Raw genomic sequence first — 22270 nt, 5'->3', positions numbered from 1 at the left:
TGTGGTCTCTGCCAACTGTTGAAATTGGCTTGAAAATATCCACTGGAGTAGATCACATTAAAAAACTTTATTTCTTTGATTTATTTCTTTTACCGAATTGAAAGTTGAGTATAAAATGATGTTTCAGTAGTTATTATTAAACATGTGGCGTTATGAAAGTCCTGGATCAAGCTTTCATTGTCACTCGTTTCCCGACGTAATCCGGTGGATTTTAACACCATGTTGGAGTGCTTCTTCAATACAGTCAAACGTATGCAAACACACCCCGACAGGAACCCCGCCCCGACATCAACCCCGCCCCGACACCAACCCCGCCCCGATACAAGCCCCGCCCCAACACCAACCCCGCCCCGACACCAACCCCGCCCCAAACACCAACCCCGCCCCGATACAAACCCCGCCCCGACACCAACCCCGCCCCAACAGGAACCCCGTCCCGACACCAACCCCGCCCCGACACCAACCCTGCCCCGATACAAACCCCGCCCCGACAGGAACCCCGCCCCGACACCAACCCCGCCCCGATACAAACCCCGCCCCAACAGGAACCCCGTCCCGACACCAACCCCGCCCCGACACCAACCCTGCCCCGATACAAACCCCGCCCCGACAGGAACCCCGCCCCGACACCAACCCCGCCCCGATACAAACCCCGCCCCAACAGGAACCCCGTCCCGACACCAACCCCGCCCCGATACAAACTCCGCCCCAACAGGAACCCCGTCCCGACACCAACCCCGCCCCGACACCAACCCCGCCCCGATACAAACTCCGCCCCAACAGGAACCCCGTCCCGACACCAACCCCGCCCCGATACAAACCCCGCCCCGACACCAACCCCGCCCCAATACAAACCCCGCCCCAACAGGAACCCCGCCCCGACACCAACCCCGCCCCGATACAAACCCCGCCCCAACAGGAACCCCGTCCCGACACCAACCCCGCCCCGACACCAACCCTGCCCCGATACAAACCCCGCCCCGACAGGAACCCAGACACCAACCCCGCCCCGACACGAGCCCCGCCCCGACACCAACCCCGCCCCGACACCAACCCTGCCCCGACACCAACCCCGTCCTGACACCAACCCCGCCCCGACAGGAACCCCGACACGAGCCCCGCCCCGACACCAACCCTGCCCCGACACCAACCCCGTCCTGACACCAACCCTGCCCCGACAGGAACCCTGCCCCGACACCAACCCCGTCCTGACACCAACCCTGCCCCGACACCAACCCCGTCCTGACACCAACCCTGCCCCGACACCAACCCCGTCCTGACACCAACCCTGCCCCGACACCAACCCCGTCCTGACACCAACCCTGCCCCGACACCAACCCCGTCCTGACACCAACCCTGCCCCGACACCAACCCCGTCCTGACACCAACCCTGCCCCGACACCAACCCCGTCCTGACACCAACCCTGCCCCGACACCAACCCCGTCCTGACACCAACCCTGCCCCGACACCAACCCCGTCCTGACACCAACCCTGCCCCGACAGGAACCCCGACACGAGCCCCGCCCCGACACCAACCCCGCCCCGACACCAACCCCGCCCAGACACCAACCCCGCCCCGACAGGAACCCCGACACCAACCCCGTCCCGACACCAACCCCGCCCCGACACCAACCCCTTCCTGACACAAACCCCGTCCTGACACCAACCCCGCCCCGACAGGAACCCCGACACCAACCCCGTCCCGACACCAACCCCGCCCCGACACCAACCCTGCCCCGACACCAACCCTGCCCCGACACCAACCCCGTCCTGACACCAACCCTGCCCCGACACCAACCCCGTCCTGACACCAACCCTGCCCCGACAGGAACCCCGACACGAGCCCCGCCCCGACACCAACCCTGCCCCGACACAAACCCCGTCCTGACACCAACCCCGCCCCGACAGGAACCCCGACACCAACCCCGTCCCGACACCAACCCCGCCCCGACACCGACCCCTTCCTGACACGAACCCGGCCCCCCCCAAACCAGGTCTTACACCTACAAACCCACTCTGTACCAACAAGGAGCCAACCGCTGTCCCAAAATTTACACAAGTCAACGATAGGTTGGTGTGAAGTTACATGTTGGTTCATATCATGTAGGAAAGCATGTCTGCACACACACACACACACACACACACACACACACACACACACACACACACACACACACACACACACACACACGCATGCGCGACGAATAGCACAGCATTATGAGGACATCAGTAGCTTCTAAACCATCTGTCAAAATCTCTGCCATGTTCAGCAGTTTATCAGAAAACTGCATTCAGCTTATGGACTTTTGGCTGGACGTTGTTTCTCCTTCCTCAGTCCAGTTTCCTGGGACATGGTTCCTCTCTCTCTCTGCTGTTCATTGTTTTTATGCTCTCTGCTCCACATCCTCTACTATAAACCATGACTATGAGAGCACAGGCAGGTTCACCAGTCTCCTCTGCAGATAGCTGAGCTGCTGGAGGATTTTTTTCTTGCCATTCTTTGTATTTGACTTATCATTGTGGGAGGAATAGATGTCTAATTAGTGTGTTCCTTTTTTCATCCAGCCAGGTTTAGGTGATTTCATTGAAAGAAAACAGATATAATTATGGTTGCTACTTGACTGCTCCTCTAGTTCACTTTCTGTCTGATCATCTTTGAGTGCAGATCAGAGCCAGAACCAGAGGCTTTTGGGCTCCTCAGCCATCTCTAAGTTGGTCCTCGGATGCTATGGACAACATTTCCCAGAAGGGTTTTTGGCACTAAAAGGACAGGATCATGCTGCTGTGGGATCATCTCATCATTACTTCCAGACAGAAGTAAAGGAAGATATGCCTGAACATTTATGTCTACATCACTTTGGAACATTAGATCTTTAACGTTAACATGATGATGCTCCCTTCCAAACACCTTTTCCTGTAAAGGTCGTCATCTCATTTTGCTGTTTTGTTTGCGGTCCGTCTCAGAAAGAATTTCCCTGATGGGTGAAAGTGAAACAACAGTGAAGATCCCACAAACAATCCGTCAACTGGGCTTATTCCAAATGGTTGCTTTATTCCCTTCTAACCATCCTGAATGCTTCTGCCAGGGAATGGAAAAAGGAAAAGCAGAAATTAGATAGGAAAACCAAAAAGTCATCCCTGTTGCTGTTTGTGTTGGAGCGGGACAAGCCTCTGGTGCTGTACGGTGGGACTATAGCGTGGTCTCATATTCCAGCCTTTCCTGGACCAGAGCGTCGTCTTTGTACTGCAGACGAGGAGGCGTCACTGAGCAGTCTATGGCCAGGATTGCTTTGCGTATACTGCGGTCGAGAACATGGCGCTCCCAGGCTGGGTAGCGGTTCCTGCAGAGGTCGATTTTGATGACCGTCTCATCCAGGCGTGGTGTACGTGATGACGGCGTTGATGGCACTGTGGGTCGGACCTGAAACACCGGCATGCAGCCATCCCGTTCAGAGTACTTCCCCATGTCACGCTCCAGGGTGGTGGTGGCGCCTCGGTTGGAGCGCAGCGAGTTGGTGGTCCCCTCAGACGGTAGCGTGGAGAACTGAGCAGTGGGGTCCAGATCCAGTCCCTGGCCACTTAGTGAACGTCCAAAGCGAGGCCCGTTGGGATGGAAAAAAGCATAGTACATGAGCATGAAGACCACACCAGTGAGGAAGCTGCTGAAGATGACACAGAGTGCTGGGACGGCAAAGGCGTCTGTGGTGTTCGGTGTTCGGTAAAGATACCACAACGCACTGAGAGCAGCGTTCTCTACCAGGATGACCAGGTAATAGATGAAGAGACGACACCTGCCAAAACAGACATGATGAGAAGACGTGAATTTCAGCTTAAATCCGGACCTTTTCATTTTGCCTCTCGGCACTGACAACCTGTGAGAAACCTGTGATGGATCCAAATGATGTCACTGAGTGATCTCACTTTTCAACCATTTCTCACTATTTCAGATATTTTCAGAGGCGTTTAAAGTCTTCTTTTTCATTGTGTGTAAACTTCTTATTGTCTTCTCTTTCAGGGCCTAATTTTTCTTTTCTGAAGTGACGTACCCAGAATAAAATAAGTATATATTTATAACAACAAGGGCTATAAGTATAATGTTGGTTTCAAAAGAAAGTGTCCAAGTCAAGCTATGCTTTAAGCTCGTTACGTTCTCCATGAGAAGTGACAACATTGTTCCTGCTCTCAACGCTACTGCTTTGTCTGCGTCAGGGCAGGATTAAATGTGTGGGGGTGTCTGTGCTTTTACGTGCAATGTACCCAGCTTCATTATATTTAATAAAAACCTTAGTTCACTGCAGGACAGGCTGTGCACATGGCTGGGTCTGCCAGATGATGGAAAAATATTTGTACTTGTCACCACTTTCGTCAGCTGTTTTATTTAAAAAAATCTGTTCAACCTGCATCAGCATAAGCAACTGTCTACTTTTCATGCTAACCACGGCCACCTCAAAGGTCCTCAAAGCAGCCAAAGTCATTTAGAAATTAGTAAAGTAATCCTAAGAATGAGTAAAGCAATCCTAAGAATAAGTAAAGTAATCCTAGGAATAAGTAAAGTAATCCTAAGAATGAGTAAAGTAATCCTAAGAATAAGTAAAGTAATCCTTGGAATGAGTAAAGTAATCCTAAAAATAAGTAAAGTAATCCTAAGAATAAGTAAAGTAATCCTTGGAATGAGTAAAGTAATCCTAAGAATAAGTAAAGTAATCCTTGGAATGAGTAAAGTAATCCTAGGAATAAGTAAAGTAATCCTAAGAATGAGTAAAGTAATCCTAAGAATGAGTAAAGTAATCCTAGGAATAAGTAAAGTAATCCTAAGAATGAGTAAAGTAATCCTAAGAATAAGTAAAGTAATCCTAGGAATAAGTAAAGTAATCCTAAGAATGAGTAAAGTAATCCTAAGAATAAGTAAAGTAATCCTTGGAATAAATAAAGTAATCCTAGGAATAAGTAAAGTAATACTAAGAATAAGTAAAGTAATCCTTGGAATGAGTAAAGTTATCCTAGGAATAAGTAAAGTAATCCTAAGAATAAGTAAAGTAATCCTTGGAATAAGTAAAGTAATCCTAAGAATGAGTAAAGTAATCCTAGGAATAAGTAAAGTAATCATAAGAATAAGTAAAGTAATCCTAGGAATGAGTAAAGTAATCCTAGGAATAAGTAAAGTAATCCTAAGAATAAGTAAAGTAATCCTAGGAATAAGTAAAGTAATCCTAAGAATAAGTAAAGTCATCCTAGGAATAAGTAAAGTCATCCTAAGAATAAGTAAAGTAATCCTAGGAATAAGTAAAGTAATCCTAAGAATGAGTAAAGTAATCCTAAGAATGAGTAAAGTAATCCTAGGAATAAGTAAGGTAATCCTAAGAATGAGTAAAGTAATCCTAGGAATAAGTAAAGTAATCCTAAGAATGAGTAAAGTAATCCTAGGAATAAGTAAAGTAATCCTAAGAATTAGTAAAGTAATCCTAAGAATGAGTAGAGCAATCCTAAGAATAAGTAAAGTAATCCTAGGAATAAGTAAAGTAATCCTAAGAATGAGTAAAGTAATCCTAAGAATAAGTAAAGTAATCCTTGGAATGAGTAAAGTAATCCTAAAAATAAGTAAAGTAATCCTAAGAATAAGTAAAGTAATCCTTGGAATGAGTAAAGTAATCCTAAGAATAAGTAAAGTAATCCTTGGAATGAGTAAAGTAATCCTAGGAATAAGTAAAGTAATCCTAAGAATGAGTAAAGTAATCCTAAGAATGAGTAAAGTAATCCTAGGAATAAGTAAAGTAATCCTAAGAATGAGTAAAGTAATCCTAAGAATAAGTAAAGTAATCCTAGGAATAAGTAAAGTAATCCTAAGAATGAGTAAAGTAATCCTAAGAATAAGTAAAGTAATCCTTGGAATAAATAAAGTAATCCTAGGAATAAGTAAAGTAATACTAAGAATAAGTAAAGTAATCCTTGGAATGAGTAAAGTTATCCTAGGAATAAGTAAAGTAATCCTAAGAATAAGTAAAGTAATCCTTGGAATGAGTAAAGTAATCCTAAGAATGAGTAAAGTAATCCTAGGAATAAGTAAAGTAATCATAAGAATAAGTAAAGTAATCCTAGGAATGAGTAAAGTAATCCTAGGAATAAGTAAAGTAATCCTAAGAATAAGTAAAGTAATCCTAGGAATAAGTAAAGTAATCCTAAGAATAAGTAAAGTAATCCTAGGAATAAGTAAAGTCATCCTAAGAATAAGTAAAGTAATCCTAGGAATAAGTAAAGTAATCCTAAGAATGAGTAAAGTAATCCTAAGAATGAGTAAAGTAATCCTAGGAATAAGTAAAGTAATCCTAAGAATGAGTAAAGTAATCCTAGGAATAAGTAAAGTAATCCTAAGAATGAGTAAAGTAATCCTAGGAATAAGTAAAGTAATCCTAAGAATGAGTAAAGTAATCCCAGGAATAAGTAAAGTAATCCTAAGAATAAGTAAAGTAATCCTTGGAATGAGTGAAGTTATCCTAGGAATAAGTAAAATAATCCTAGGAATAAGTAAAGTAATCCTAAGAATGAGTAAAGTAATCCTAGGAATAAGTAAAGTAATCCTAAGAATAAGTAAAGTAATCCTAAGAATAAGTAAAGTAATCCTTGGAATGAGTAAAGTAATCCTAGGAATAAGTAAAGTAATCCTAAGAATGAGTAAAGTAATCCTAAGAATAAGTAAAGTAATCCTTGGAATGAATAAAGTAATCCTTGGAATAAGTAAAGTAATCCTAAGAATAAGTAAAGTAATCCTTGGAATGAGTAAAGTTATCCTAGGAATAAGTAAACTAATCCTAAGATTAAGTAAAGTAATCCTAGGAATAAGTAAAGTAATCCTAAGAATGAGTAAAGTAATCCTAAGAATAAGTAAAGTAATCCTAGGAATAAGTAAAGTAATCCTAAGAATGAGTAAAGTAATCCTAAAAATAAGTAAAGTAATCCTAAGAATGAGTAAAGTAATCCTTGGAATGAGTAAATTAATCCTAAGAATGAGTAAAGTAATCCTAGGAATAAGTAAAGTAATCCTAAGAATGAGTAAAGTAATCCTAGGAATAAGTAATGTAATCCTAAGAATGAGTAAAGTAATCCTAGGAATAAGTAAAGTAATCCCAAGAATAATTAAAGTAATCCTAGGAATGAGTAAAGTAATCCTAGGAATAAGTAAAGTAATCCTAAGAATGAGTAAAGTAATCCTAGGAATAAGTAAAGTAATCCTAAGAATAAGTAAAGTAATCCTAAGAATAAGTAAAGTAATCCTTGGAATGAGTAAAGTAATCCTAGGAATAAGTAAAGTAATCCTAAGAATGAGTAAAGTAATCCTAAGAATAAGTAAAGTAATCCTTGGAATGAATAAAGTAATCCTTGGAATAAGTAAAGTAATCCTAAGAATAAGTAAAGTAATCCTTGGAATGAGTAAAGTTATCCTAGGAACAAGTAAAGTAATCCTAGGAATAAGTAAAGTAATCCTAAGAATGAGTAAAGTAATCCTAGGAATAAGTAAAGTAATCCTAAGAATAAGTAAAGTAATCCTTGGAATGAATAAAGTAATCCTAGGAATAAGTAAAGTAATCCTAAGAATAAGTAAAGTAATCCTTGGAATGAGTGAAGTTATCCTAGGAATAAGTAAAATAATCCTAGGAATAAGTAAAGTAATCCTAAGAATGAGTAAAGTAATCCTAGGAATAAGTAAAGTAATCCTAAGAATGAGTAAAGTAATCCTAGGAATAAGTAAAGTAATCCTAAGAATAAGTAAAGTAATCCTAAGAATAAGTAAAGTAATCCTTGGAATGAGTAAAGTTATCCTAGGAATAAGTAAAGTAATCCTAGGAATAAGTAAAGTAATCCTAAGAATGAGTAAAGTAATCCTAGGAATAAGTAAAGTAATCCTAAGAATGAGTCAAGTAACCCTAGGAATAAGTAAAGTAATCCTAAGAATAAGTAAAGTGATCCTAAAAATGAGTAAAGTAATCCTAAGAATAAGTAAAGTAATCCTTGGAATGAGTAAAGTAATCCTAAAAATAAGTAAAGTAATCCTAAGAATAAGTAAAGTAATCCTAGGAATAAGTAAAGTAATCCTTGGAATGAGTAAAGTAATCCTAGGAATAAGTAAAGTAATCCTTGGAATGAGTAAAGTAATCCTAAGAATGAGTAAAGTAATCCTAGGAATAAGTAAAGTAATCCTAGGAATAAGTAAAGTAATCCTAAGAATGAGTAAAGTAATCCTAGGAATAAGTAAAGTAATCCTAAGAATGAGTAAAGTAATCCTAGGAATAAGTAAAGTAATCCTAAGAATAAGTAAAGTAATCCTTGGAATGAGTAAATTAATCCTAAGAATGAGTAAAGTAATCCTAGGAATAAGTAAAGTAATCCTAAGAATAAGTAAAGTAATCCTAGGAATGAGTAAAGTAATCCTAGGAATAAGTAAAGTAATCCTAGGAATAAGTAAAGTAATCCTAAGAATAAGTAAAGTAATCCTAGGAATAAGTAAAGTCATCCTAAGAATAAGTAAAGTAATCCTAGGAATAAGTAAAGTAATCCTAAGAATGAGTAAAGTAATCCTAGGAATAAGTAAAGTAATCCTAAGAATGAGTAAAGTAATCCTAGGAATAAGTAAAGTAATCCTAAGAATGAGTAAAGTAATCCTAGGAATAAGTAAAGTAATCCTAAGAATGAGTAAAGTAATCCCAGGAATAAGTAAAGTAATCCTAAGAATGTGTAAAGTAATCCTAGGAATAAGTAAAGTAATACTAAGAATAAGTAAAGTAATCCTTGGAATGAGTAAAGTAATCCTAGGAATAAGTAAAGTAATCCTAAGAATAAGTAAAGTAATCTTAGGAATAAGTAAAGTAATCCTTGGAATGAGTAAATTAATCCTAAGAATGAGTAAAGTAATCCTAGGAATAAGTAAAGTAATCCTAGGAATAAGTAAAGTAATCCTAAGAATAAGTAAAGTAATCCTAAGAATAAGTAAAGTAATCCTTGGAATGAGTAAAGTAATCCTAAGAATGAGTAAAGTAATCCTAGGAATAAGTAAAGTAATCCCAAGAATAAGTAAAGTAATCCTAGGAATGAGTAAAGTAATCCTAGGAATAAGTAAACTAATCCTAAGATTAAGTAAAGTAATCCTAGGAATAAGTAAAGTAATCCTAAGAATGAGTAAAGTAATCCTAAGAATAAGTAAAGTAATCCTAGGAATAAGTAAAGTAATCCTAAGAATGAGTAAAGTAATCCTAAAAATAAGTAAAGTAATCCTAAGAATGAGTAAAGTAATCCTTGGAATGAGTAAATTAATCCTAAGAATGAGTAAAGTAATCCTAGGAATAAGTAAAGTAATCCTAAGAATGAGTAAAGTAATCCTAGGAATAAGTAACGTAATCCTAAGAATGAGTAAAGTAATCCTAGGAATAAGTAAAGTAATCCCAAGAATAATTAAAGTAATCCTAGGAATGAGTAAAGTAATCCTAGGAATAAGTAAACTAATCCTAAGAATAAGTAAAGTAATCCTAGGAATAAGTAAAGTAATCCTAAGAATGAGTAAAGTAATCCTAAGAATAAGTAAAGTAATCCTAGGAATAAGTAAAGTAATCCTAAGAATGAGTAAAGTAATCCTAAAAATAAGTAAAGTAATCCTTGGAATGAGTAAAGTAATCCTAAAAATAAGTAAAGTAATCCTAAGAATAAGTAAAGTAATCCTTGGAATGAGTAAAGTTATCCTAGGAATAAGTAAAGTAATCCTAGGAATAAGTAAAGTTATCCTAAGAATGAGTAAAGTAATCCTAGGAATAAGTAAAGTAATCCTAGGAATAAGTAAAGTAAACCTAAGAATGAGTAAAGTAATCCTTGGAATGAGTAAAGTAATCCTAGGAATAAGTAAAGTAATCCTAAGAATGAGTAAAGTAATCCTAAGAATAAGTAAAGTAATCCTAGGAATAAGTAAAGTAATCCTAAGAATGAGTAAAGTAATCCTAAGAATAAGTAAAGTAATCCTTGGAATGAATAAAGTAATCCTAGGAATAAGTAAAGTAATCCTAAGAATAAGTAAAGAAATCCTTGGAATGAGTAAAGTTATCCTAGGAACAAGTAAAGTAATCCTAGGAATAAGTAAAGTAATCCTAAGAATAAGTAAAGTAATCCTTGGAATGAATAAAGTAATCCTAGGAATAAGTAAAGTAATCCTAAGAATAAGTAAAGTAATCCTTGGAATGAGTGAAGTTATCCTAGGAATAAGTAAAGTAATCCTAGGAATAAGTAAAGTAATCCTAAGAATGAGTAAAGTAATCCTAGGAATAAGTAAAGTAATCCTAAGAATGAGTAAAGTAATCCTAGGAATAAGTAAAGTAATCCTAAGAATAAGCAAAGTAATCCTAAGAATAAGTAAAGTAATCCTTGGAATGAGTAAAGTTATCCTAGGAATAAGTAAAGTAATCCTAGGAATAAGTAAAGTAATCCTAAGAATGAGTAAAGTAATCCTAGGAATAAGTAAAGTAATCCTAAGAATGAGTCAAGTAATCCTAGGAATAAGTAAAGTAATCCTAAGAATAAGTAAAGTAATCCTAAAAATGAGTAAAGTAATCCTAAGAATAAGTAAAGTAATCCTTGGAATGAGTAAAGTAATCCTAAAAATAAGTAAAGTAATCCTAAGAATAAGTAAAGTAATCCTAGGAATAAGTAAAGTAATCCTTGGAATGAGTAAAGTAATCCTAGGAATAAGTAAAGTAATCCTTGGAATGAGTAAAGTAATCCTAAGAATGAGTAAAGTAATCCTAGGAATAAGTAAAGTAATCCTAGGAATAAGTAAAGTAATCCTAAGAATGAGTAAAGTAATCCTAGGAATAAGTAAAGTAATCCTAAGAATGAGTAAAGTAATCCTAGGAATAAGTAAAGTAATCCTAAGAATAAGTAAAGTAATCCTTGGAATGAGTAAAGTAATCCTAAGAATGAGTAAAGTAATCCTAGGAATAAGTAAAGTAATCCTAAGAATAAGTAAAGTAATCCTAGGAATGAGTAAAGTAATCCTAGGAATAAGTAAAGTAATCCTAAGAATAAGTAAAGTAATCCTTGGAATAAGTAAAGTAATCCTAAGAATAAGTAAAGTAATCCTAGGAATAAGTAAAGTAATCCTAAGAATGAGTAAAGTAATCCTAAGAATGAGTAAAGTAATCCTAGGAATAAGTAAAGTAATCCTAAGAATAAGTAAAGTAATCCTTGGAATGAGTAAAGTAACCCTAAGAATGAGTAAAGTAATCCTAGGAATAAGTAAAGTAATCATAAGAATAAGTAAAGTAATCCTAGGAATGAGTAAAGTAATCCTAGGAATGAGTAAAGTAATCCTAGGAATAAGTAAAGTAATCCTAAGAATGAGTAAAGTAATCCTAGGAATAAGTAAAGTAATCCTAAGAATGAGTAAAGTAATCCTAGGAATAAGTAAAGTAATCCTAAGAATGAGTAAAGTAATCCTAGGAATAAGTAAAGTAATCCTAAGAATAAGTAAAGTAATCCTAGGAATAAGTAAAGTAATCCTAAGAATGAGTAAAGTAATCCTAGGAATAAGTAAAGTAATCCTAAGAATGTGTAAAGTAATCCTAAGAATGAGTAAAGTAATCCTAGGAATAAGTAAAGTAATCCTAAGAATAAGTAAAGTAACCCTAAGAATAAGTAAAGTAACCCTAGGAATGAGTAAAGTAATCCTAGGAATAAGTAAAGTAATCCTAGGAATAAGTAAAGTAATCCTAAGAATAAGTAAAGTAATCCTAAGAATGAGTAAAGTAATCCTAGGAATAAGTAAAGTAATCCTAAGAATAAGTAAAGTAATCCTAGGAATAAGTAAAGTAATCCTAAGAATAAGTAAAGTAATCCTAAGAATAAGTAAAGTAATCCTAGGAATAAGTAAAGTAATCCTAGGAATAAGTAAAGTAATCCTAAGAATAAGTAAAGTAATCCTAGGAATAAGTAAAGTAATCCTAAGAATGAGTAAAGTAATCCTTGGAATGAGTAAAGTAATCCTAGGAATGAGTAAAGTAATCCTAGCAATAAGTAATCCTAGGAATGAGTAAAGTAATATGTGATGAGGATGATGATGTTCAACAGTAGAAAGTAAAAAGTGAAGTTGAGCAGGTGTTTATTAGAGGTGTTACCAGGTAAATATGTCAGGAAGGCACCAGCTGATGATGATGATGATGATGATGATGACGATGATGATGGACAACTTTATTAATGGAGTCTAGAGAATCCAGGTATAGATCCACATTCACCTGAGAAACTCCATGAAGGTCCAGAAAGATGTGCAGCCCAACATACTTTATCATAGGAAGACAGAATACTTCACTATTAACCCCCTTCATTTCCATGGAAACCAGCAGAAGCTTAATCTTCATGGAAACTAGCAGGAGCTTCATTTTTGCTGAGGCTCTGTAGGGAGGACACTGACATGTTCTTATTGTTGACCAGGGAATTTTTTATCTGTCTGTTTCCTGGGTATGAAAGGCAGAAACATGAAAACAAGCTCTTTTTTTCGTTTTGTGGAAGAAACAAAAATCAAGGGGAGAATTCTCGTGTCCATTAAGAGGCAAAGGACAAAAATAAGAATGTGTTCCACAAACAAAGTTTGTACCATATAAAGTGATGCCAAATGTCTCAGAAACTGTATGTATCATATATGTCATGCTGGGTTCGTATAGGTTAAAATATAGTGATGATGACAGCAGGAGGGCCAGCGGCAGAGATCACACAGCAGAGAGGGACAGAGCAGAACCTCAGCTATGCGAAGGACAGCGAGGAGACAGAATATTCTGGGGAGGACTGACGGATATAAATAAAAATAAATAAAACAAATTACATCCTAAAATGAATTTTTTTCACGGTTTTACAATAAAACTATCTCATGATAATATATCTTTCATATTTTTCTAACAAAGTTATGTCACATTTTTTGTTCTTACAATAAACCTGCCGCATCATAACGTGATTAGTCTGTAATATTATCTTATATGGATGACAGCTCTATACATAGATAAATCAACCTCAATTTTATATCTTTTGCACTCCTGTAAAAGTGTAAACAATTTGCTTTAATTTGGAATCGATACATATGACAGGCAATACAATTAAAGTTAGTTTCTCCATGTCTGCCTGAGCAGGAGCTTTATATTGAAGGGCAATGCACCGGCGGGTTTCATAGTCCCGTCCACCGATGAAACTAAATATGGAATGGTATTAGGGCTGCAATGATTCGTCGACAATGTCGACAATAAAAATTCAACGACGCAAAATTTAATTGTCAACGCGTCGTGTTAGAAACGCCCGCAACGGCTTTGCTGATAAAACGCTGAGCCAGGCATCTTAACGCCGCGGCTTTTCAGACAGTATAAGAACTGTAAACATCAAGTAAATGACTCAAAGCCCCACAGGAAGGGCAGGGGGCAGTGTCGTAATTTTGTGCAACGTCTTCTTAACCAATGAAGAACAACTCAAGACCAATGGCGGCGCAACCTAAACAACAGTCTTGCTATCATTAAGGCCACTTGGCTTGTGTTTATGTCATTCACATTTTCCATCATGACTGACGGTTTGAAGTGTATGTATTTAAATAAAAGTTGGTGTCTCAACTTTATGGATACATTTTCCAAAGAATGAAACATTGCATGTTATACCCATGTTTGCATGGGCTCTCTGCGGGTACTCCGGCTTCTTCCTACCATCCAAGGACATGCAAGTTAAGTTCACTGATAACTCTAAATATTCCCTAGGAGTGGATGTGAGTGTAAATGGTTGTTTGTCTCTGATTCTGTCTTTCTGTGTTGGCCTTACAATAGACTGAAGACCTGTACCCTGCCTTTCGCCTGCTAATTGCTGGGATAGTCTCCAGCTTCCCCAAGATCGAAAAATGGACTAAGTGGTTAGAAAAATAAAATAGGTGCATCACTGTAATGAATCTGATGATCATTAACTCCAGCATAATATACATATGAAAATCAATCGTAAAATGTAATAAGTGCATAAGTAGTTGTGGTCTAAATGTAAACAGAGCATGTGTTGTAGATGGTAACGCAACTTTTTAAGCAGTCAGGTGGATCATCTGGGCATTCAGTTGATGATGAGCGAACAATGACAACAAAACCTCAGTAGATGAAGAGCAACTCATGGGTTTAGCTCTGGACCTGGGATTCTTCTTGCCTCACAGGAACAACACAAGGGACATTTCATTGGCCTTTTTAAACATTTAAACAGTCTTAAAAAGTTTGCCCCTCTAAACGTCTATCAAAATCACTCCGACTTAACTGAACTGAAAACAGTTTACAAAGTTTGCACATTTCAGCTCACAATGGTGAGTGACACATTTAACCATTGCTGCAGACGCTAACAAAGCTAGCGGGCTAAACAGCTATTAGCTATCAGATGATCCACCTGACTGCCTAAAAAGTTGAGTCATGATGGAAAATGTGAAAGACATAAACATAAACCAAGTGGCCAGGGCACTTCCAGCAGTGTTGTATAACCTGTAAATTGCAAATACCCCAGAGTTAGGTGGGACTGGTGCTATACCTGGACAAGGGTTGTCCATTTTTAATGTAATCTTGATGACAGCAAGACTGTTGTTCAGATAGCTGCCAGTTACGTCATCCTTGTTTTGTCCTTGTTGCTATTGCAATTTGTTGGAGGGCAACTTGTTGCAGCTCGGATGAGAAGATGCTGAGGGTTGCAGAACTGTTTGAAGTTCAAATTTGCCACAGAATGATGGAGGACTGCTGCTCAACACAAAGATATTTTAGACTGCAAGTTCCAGTAAGAGTGACCATTGGTGGCCAAAGCCCACATTGAGAAAACTATGCAGATACATTAACGAGCAGATCATCAGACTTTCTTGTTCATCCAGTCACAAGAATACAAGTTCAAGTTTTTGGAAATTCTGTATATTACCTAGAAACTACTGATGTTGTTTCCTGGTTATTGTTTGTAAATGAGGATGCCTGCTGTAATGTAACATAACCATGTAATAACATAGAAACAAGTCACGTTTTACTTTACAGTACTGATTCCTGGTTATTACCTAGACACTACTGATGTTGTTTCCTGGTTTTTGTTTGTAAATGAGGATGCCTGCTGTAATGTAACATAACCATGTAATAACACGGAAACAAGTCACGTTTTACTTTACAGTACTGATTCCTGGTTATTACCTAGACACTACTGATGTTGTTTCCTGGTTATTGTTTGTAAATGAGGATGCCTGCTGTAATGTAACATAACCATGTAATAACACGGAAACAAGTCACGTTTTACTTTACAGTACTGATTCCTGGTTATTACCTAGACACTACTGATGTTGTTTCCTGGTTTTTGTTTGTAAATGAGGATGCCTGCTGTAATGTAACATAACCATGTAATAACACGGAAACAAGTCACATTTTACTTTACAGTACTGATTCCTGGTTATTACCTAGACACTACTGATGTTGTTTCCTGGTTTTTGTTTGTAAATGAGGATGCCTGCTGTAATGTAACATAACCATGTAATAACACGGAAACAAGTCACATTTTACTTTACAGTACTGATTCCTGGTTATTACCTAGACACTACTGATGTTGTTTCCTGGTTTTTGTTTGTAAATGAGGATGCCTGCTGTAATGTAACATAACCATGTAATAACACGGAAACAAGTCACGTTTTACTTTACAGTACTGATTCCTGGTTATTACCTAGACACTACTGATGTTGTTTCCTGGTTTTTGTTGCTGCTGTAATTTACTGTTACTATGAAATAAAAGGGAAACAATAAATGCATATTTTTACAGCCTTGGTTTGTGGTTATTACATAGAAACCAACCTCTTATATTTGGTAATAATGATATTATCTCAACATAATTATTCTTTTCTTTAAGCATATATAGATCTTTGATGACATTTCCGGGCAGCTACTAAGTAATTACACAATATTAATACTATACCACATAGTTTCACATTCTTGTGAAATATGTTACCCTCCTATTGCTTTGGGTAACTGGACCCTTATTACCTATTTAACATCAGCTTGAGTCTCTTGTCGCTATGATGTTTCCAGTATTACTACTAGGATTCCTGGATATTTCCACTAGTAATTATGGGGTTTTATCTGTAATTACCAAGTAATTTCTTCTTTGTTTCTATGAAATTACCACATAATTACCATATAATTACCGATCTGTAAAGTGCTACCAAATAGTTTATTTATTTTGCATTTTCTTTTTGAGGCAAATTCTGTAGTTTGGATGTGACATTATGAAAACGTTTGTTTGTTTCAAAAGCTGTTTAGCTTATATTTGATATTCAGCTGGTTCAGGAGTCATTTTACTTTAACAAAGAACATTATGTTGTGATCAACTGGAAATCTGGGTGATATGCATATGATGCAAATGAAGAGGTTTGGGTAAAACATACCTTGTAAAAAAAAAAACATACCTTGTAAAAAAAAAAGAAAAAAAAAAAAAAAAAGAAAAAAGCTGCATCAATTGGAAGCACAGATGGCGGGTGTGACAGAAATAATCGTGACTAATCAAAAAAATACAGATTAGTCGACTATTAAAACAATTGTTAGTTGTAGCCCTAAATGGTATTTTCATTATTTTTTGTTCAATGAAAAAAACTAAAAAACAAACAGTTTTTTGGATTTTTTGGTTCTTTTTAACACAAAACGTAAAGATGAGAGAACAGCTTGTTTTTTGTTTCTGCTGGTGCCTTTCATACCCAGGAAACAGACTGATAAAACGTTCCCTGGTCGTCTTTGTTGAACCTTTATTAGTTTTAGTTTTTTTATGTTTCTTTCTGTTTACTTTTAATTTTGAAGTGTATTGGAAACATCTTTCAACACTTTAATAAATTTAAACTCAAGTACTTACATGGCGGTACGTGTGCAAAAGTACGTGTTTGAAAAAAAAGTATATTTAGTCCCTAACATTATTCTGTTATTGTACACTGTGGGACAATAGAGTACTTCCAATTATAATTTTATTTCATTTTAAATTCCTTTCTTCTGCATTGTACATGTAAACAACAAATTAACGGATTAAAAAGGAAATTAGCAACTTTACCTTGTCCGTCCCTCCTTTACGTTAAACCAGGAGAAGATGTAAATTATGCCCACCACCATGTCAAACACAATTTCCTCCCACTTGCTGATGCAAAAGTCCGTCTCACAGTGGACAATCCAGAAGGTCATGATACACCAGTGCAGGACAATGAAGATACCAAAGTAGAGTTGGAAAACAGAAGCAAACAGCGCAAATGTGATGACTCTGGCTGCTATGGTGAAAAAGTGCCAGCAGAACTGGATGATGACTGCAAAGTAACTTATGGGCTTTTTATCGTCCCGAGATTCTCGCAAGGCCTTCTGGTAGGATGCCAAAGCCCAGGCTAGAGAGACGAGAGAAGCTGCTGCTGTCATACCTGAAACACACATAAACAGATGTGTCAAAAAAACAGATAATCACATCCTGAACAAAGAACCACAGCCTGTACCAAGAACCAAAGTCTGTAACACAAACCACAGCTCATACCAAGAACCACAGTCTGTAACACGAACCACAGCTCATACCAAGAACCACAGTCTGTAACATGAACCACAGTCTGTAACATGAACCACAGTCTGTAACATGAACCACAGTCTGTAACACGAACCACAGTCTGTAACATGAACCGCAGTCTGTAACACGAACCACAGCTCATACCAAGAACCACAGTCTGTAACATGAACCACAGTCTGTAACACGAACCACAGCCTGTACCAAGAACCACAGTCTGTAACACGAACCACAGCTCATACCAAGAACCACAGCCTGTAACATGAACCAGTCTGTAACACGAACCACAGTCTGTAACACGAACCACAGCTCATACCAAGAACCACAGTCTGTAACATGAACCACAGTCTGTAACATGAACCACAGCTCATACCAAGAACCACAGTCTGTAACATGAACCACAGTCTGTAACATGAACCACAGCTCATACCAAGAACCACAGTCTGTAACATGAACCACAGTCTGTAACATGAACCACAGTCTGTAACACGAACCACAGTCTGTAACATGAACCACAGTCTGTAACACGAACCACAGTCTGTAACATGAACCACAGTCTGTAACACGAACCACAGTCTGTAACATGAACCACAGTCTGTAACACGAACCACAGTCTGTAACATGAACCACAGTCTGTAACACGAACCACAGCTCATACCAAGAACCACAGTCTGTAACACGAACCACAGCTCATACCAAGAACCACAGTCTGTAACATGAACCACAGTCTGTAACACGAACCACAGCTCATACCAAGAACCACAGTCTGTAACACGAACCACAGCTCATACCAAGAACCACAGTCTGTAACATGAACCACAGCTCATACCAAGAACCACAGTCTGTAACACGAACCACAGCTCATACCAAGAACCACAGTCTGTAACACGAACCACAGCTCATACCAAGAACCACAGTCTGTAACACGAACCACAGCTCATACCAAGAACCACAGTCTGTAACATGAACCACAGTCTGTAACACGAACCACAGCTCATACCAAGAACCACAGTCTGTAACACGAACCACAGCTCATACCAAGAACCACAGTCTGTAACATGAACCACAGTCTGTAACATGAACCACAGTCTGTAACACGAACCACAGTCTGTAACACGAACCACAGTCTGTAACATGAACCACAGTCTGTAACACGAACCACAGTCTGTAACATGAACCACAGTCTGTAACACGAACCACAGCTCATACCAAGAACCACAGTCTGTAACATGAACCACAGTCTGTAACACGAACCACAGTCTGTAACATGAACCACAGTCTGTAACACGAACCACAGTCTGTAACATGAACCACAGTCTGTAACCTGAACCACAGTCTGTAACACGAACCACAGCCTGTAACACGAACCACAGTCTGTAACACGAACCACAGCTCATACCAAGAACCACAGTCTGTAACACGAACCACAGTCTGTAACATGAACCGCAGTCTGTAACACGAACCACAGCTCATACCAAGAACCACAGTCTGTAACATGAACCACAGTCTGTAACACGAACCACAGTCTGTAACACGAACCACAGTCTGTAACATGAACCGCAGTCTGTAACACGAACCACAGCTCATACCAAGAACCACAGTCTGTAACATGAACCACAGTCTGTAACACGAACCACAGTCTGTAACACGAACCACAGTCTGTAACACGAACCACAGTCTGTAACACGAACCACAGTCTGTAACACGAACCACAGTCTGTAACATGAACCGCAGTCTGTAACACGAACCACAGCTCATACCAAGAACCACAGTCTGTAACATGAACCACAGTCTGTAACACGAACCACAGTCTGTAACACGAACCACAGCTCATACCAAGAACCACAGTCTGTAACATGAACCACAGTCTGTAACACGAACCACAGTCTGTAACATGAACCACAGTCTGTAACACGAACCACAGCTCATACCAAGAACCACAGTCTGTAACATGAACCACAGTCTGTAACACGAACCACAGTCTGTAACATGAACCACAGTCTGTAACACGAACCACAGTCTGTAACATGAACCACAGTCTGTAACACGAACCACAGCTCATACCAAGAACCACAGTCTGTAACACGAACCACAGTCTGTAACACGAACCACAGTCTGTAACATGAACCACAGTCTGTAACACGAACCACAGTCTGTAACATGAACCACAGTCTGTAACATGAACCACAGTCTGTAACATGAACCACAGTCTGTAACACGAACCACAGTCTGTAACACGAACCACAGTCTGTAACATGAACCACAGTCTGTAACATGAACCACAGTCTGTAACACGAACCACAGTCTGTAACATGAACCACAGCCTGTACCAAGAACCACAGCCTGTACCAAGAACCACAGCCTGTACCAAGAACCACAGCCTGTACCAAGAACCACAGTCTGTAACATGAACCACAGTCTGTAACCTGAACCACAGTCTGTAACATGAACCACAGTCTGTAACACGAACCACAGTCTGTAACACGAACCACAGCTCATACCAAGAACCACAGTCTGTAACACGAACCACAGCCTGTACCAAGAACCACAGTCTGTAACATGAACCACAGTCTGTAACATGAACCACAGTCTGTAACACGAACCACAGTCTGTAACACGAACCACAGTCTGTAACACGAACCACAGCGCATACCAAGAACCACAGCCTGTACCAAAAACCATAGCCTGTAGTAAGGACCACATTCCATACCAAGAACCATACACACTCAAAAGTAGAGGTATCAGCTTGTACCTAAAAAGGTACAAATGCTTGTCGCTGGGGGTGTACTCTTTTGAGAGACATTTCTGTACCCTTCAGTTCTGGTCTATTTTTGTACCTTATCAAGTTCAACCTCACCTTATCAAGTTATGTTTTTTATGTTTTCCACAGCATTAGGCCTGGTCCATTCCACTTAGCAATATTATCTTATCTTTAATGTAGAAATAATCTTCAAAAACTCAAAATACTGACCAGCCATACACTTAGTTTGCAGCATCTGACCTTCATTGTCTGGTGCAGTAAATGACTCTTAAGTAGTACTACTGTCATCACTCAACTCTGCTCTAGTTTGTAACATTACAGCCATTAACATTACATTTTTCAATGCTGCAGGTACCCTTACGGTCGAAATGGTACAAATTTGTACTTTATGTCACTTTGAACCCTTTTTCGTACTCTGAAGGTGTGCTTCTGGTCTCTTAAAGGCCAGTGTTGTACTTTTGAGAGAACATTTCTTTAAAATGTACCTATAGGTACAGAAATGTCCTTATCTTGTACCTCTATTTTTGAGAGTGTAGCCCGTGACAAGAACCACAGCTCATGCCAAGTACCAAAGCTTGTATTGAGAACCACAGCTGGTACCAACAACCACAGCCTGCACCAGAACCAATCAAAAGTACCACAGTCTAAACCAAGAACCACCGCTGGTACCAACAACCACAGCCTGCACCAGAACCAATCAAAAGTACCACAGTCTAAACCAAGAACCACCGCTCGTACCAAGAACCACAGCCTGAACCAAGAACCACAAAATGTGGTAAAAACCATAGCCTGTACCAAGAATCACAAAATGTAGTAAAAACCACAGCCTTTACCAGGATCCACAGCTTGTACCAACAACCACAGCCTATACCAAAAGCACATCTCATACCAAGAACCATAGCCTGTACCAAGAACCCCATCTCAAACCAAGAACCACAGCTTGTATTAAGAACCCCAAACTCAAACCAAGAACCATAGTTTGTACCAAAAACCACAGCCTGTAGTAAGGACCACATTTCATACCAAGAACCATAGCCCGTGACAAGAACCACAGCTCATGCCAAGTACCAAAGCTTGTACTGAGAATCACAGCTGGCACCAACAACCACAGCCTGCACCAGAACCACAAATCATACCAAGAACCCAGCCTGTACCAAGAACCCCAGGTCATACCAAGAAAACATAGTTTGTACGAAAAACCACAGCCTGTGACAAGAACCACAGCTCATATCAAGTACCACAGTCTAAACCAAGAACAACTGCTCGTACCAAGAACCACAGCCTGAACCAAGAACCACAAAGTGTGGTAAAAACCATAGCCTGTACCATGAATCACAAAATGTAGTAAAAACAACAGCCTTTACCAGGAACCACAGCCTGTACCAAGAACCACAGACTGTGTTAAGAACCACAACTCATACTAAGTACCACAGCTCGTACCAACAACCACAAAATGTAGTAAGAACCACGGCTTATACCAAGAACCACAGCCTGTACCAAGAACCACCGCTCGTACAAAGACCCAGCACTCGTACCAAGAACCACTGCTTGTACCAAGAACCACAGCCTGTATCAAGAACCACAGTTTGTATCAAGAAACACAGCCTGTATCAAGAACCACAGTTTGTACCAAGAACCACAACCTGTATCAAGAACCACAGCCTGTATCAAGAACCACAGCCTGTACCAAGAACCACAGTTTGTACCAAGAACCACAGCCTGTGTTAAGAACCACAATGTACGATGTGTATGAACAAAGATATTGGAGTATTGTGGAGAAATCCAGGTGTGTTTTGACATTGCTTCCATCTTTTAAACATCTTCCATTAAAGGCAGGTGTTATGCTGCTACAGCATTAGTGGAACGCAAAAGAAAAACAGGATTACATGCTGCAGTCTGATTACAAACAAGTAGAATGCTTCCAAATCTTTGTTCCACCAGTC

The 22270-nt window shown here is 39.1% G+C and overlaps 1 protein-coding gene across 1 annotated transcript in view; it reads right to left on the bottom strand.

The window, feature by feature from the left end:
• Nucleotides 1-3191: 3191 nt before the first annotated feature.
• Nucleotides 3192-22270, bottom strand: part of xkr4 (XK related 4) — a gene marked incomplete at both ends in the record, with an annotated part of 29860 nt that continues 10781 nt past the window's right edge. The window contains 2 exons of the mRNA XM_079243282.1: nt 3192-3792; nt 17078-17432. Coding sequence (XP_079099408.1) covers nt 3192-3792; nt 17078-17432 — 956 coding nt within the window. The remainder of the gene's footprint in view (nt 3793-17077; nt 17433-22270) is intronic.

This window comes from Telmatherina bonti (genome assembly GCF_933228915.1).
Source record: "Telmatherina bonti genome assembly, chromosome: 7".
NCBI lineage: Eukaryota > Metazoa > Chordata > Actinopteri > Atheriniformes > Telmatherinidae > Telmatherina > Telmatherina bonti.
The sequence above is the reverse complement of the archived record's forward strand: the minus strand, read 5'-3'. Positions and strand labels throughout refer to the sequence as shown.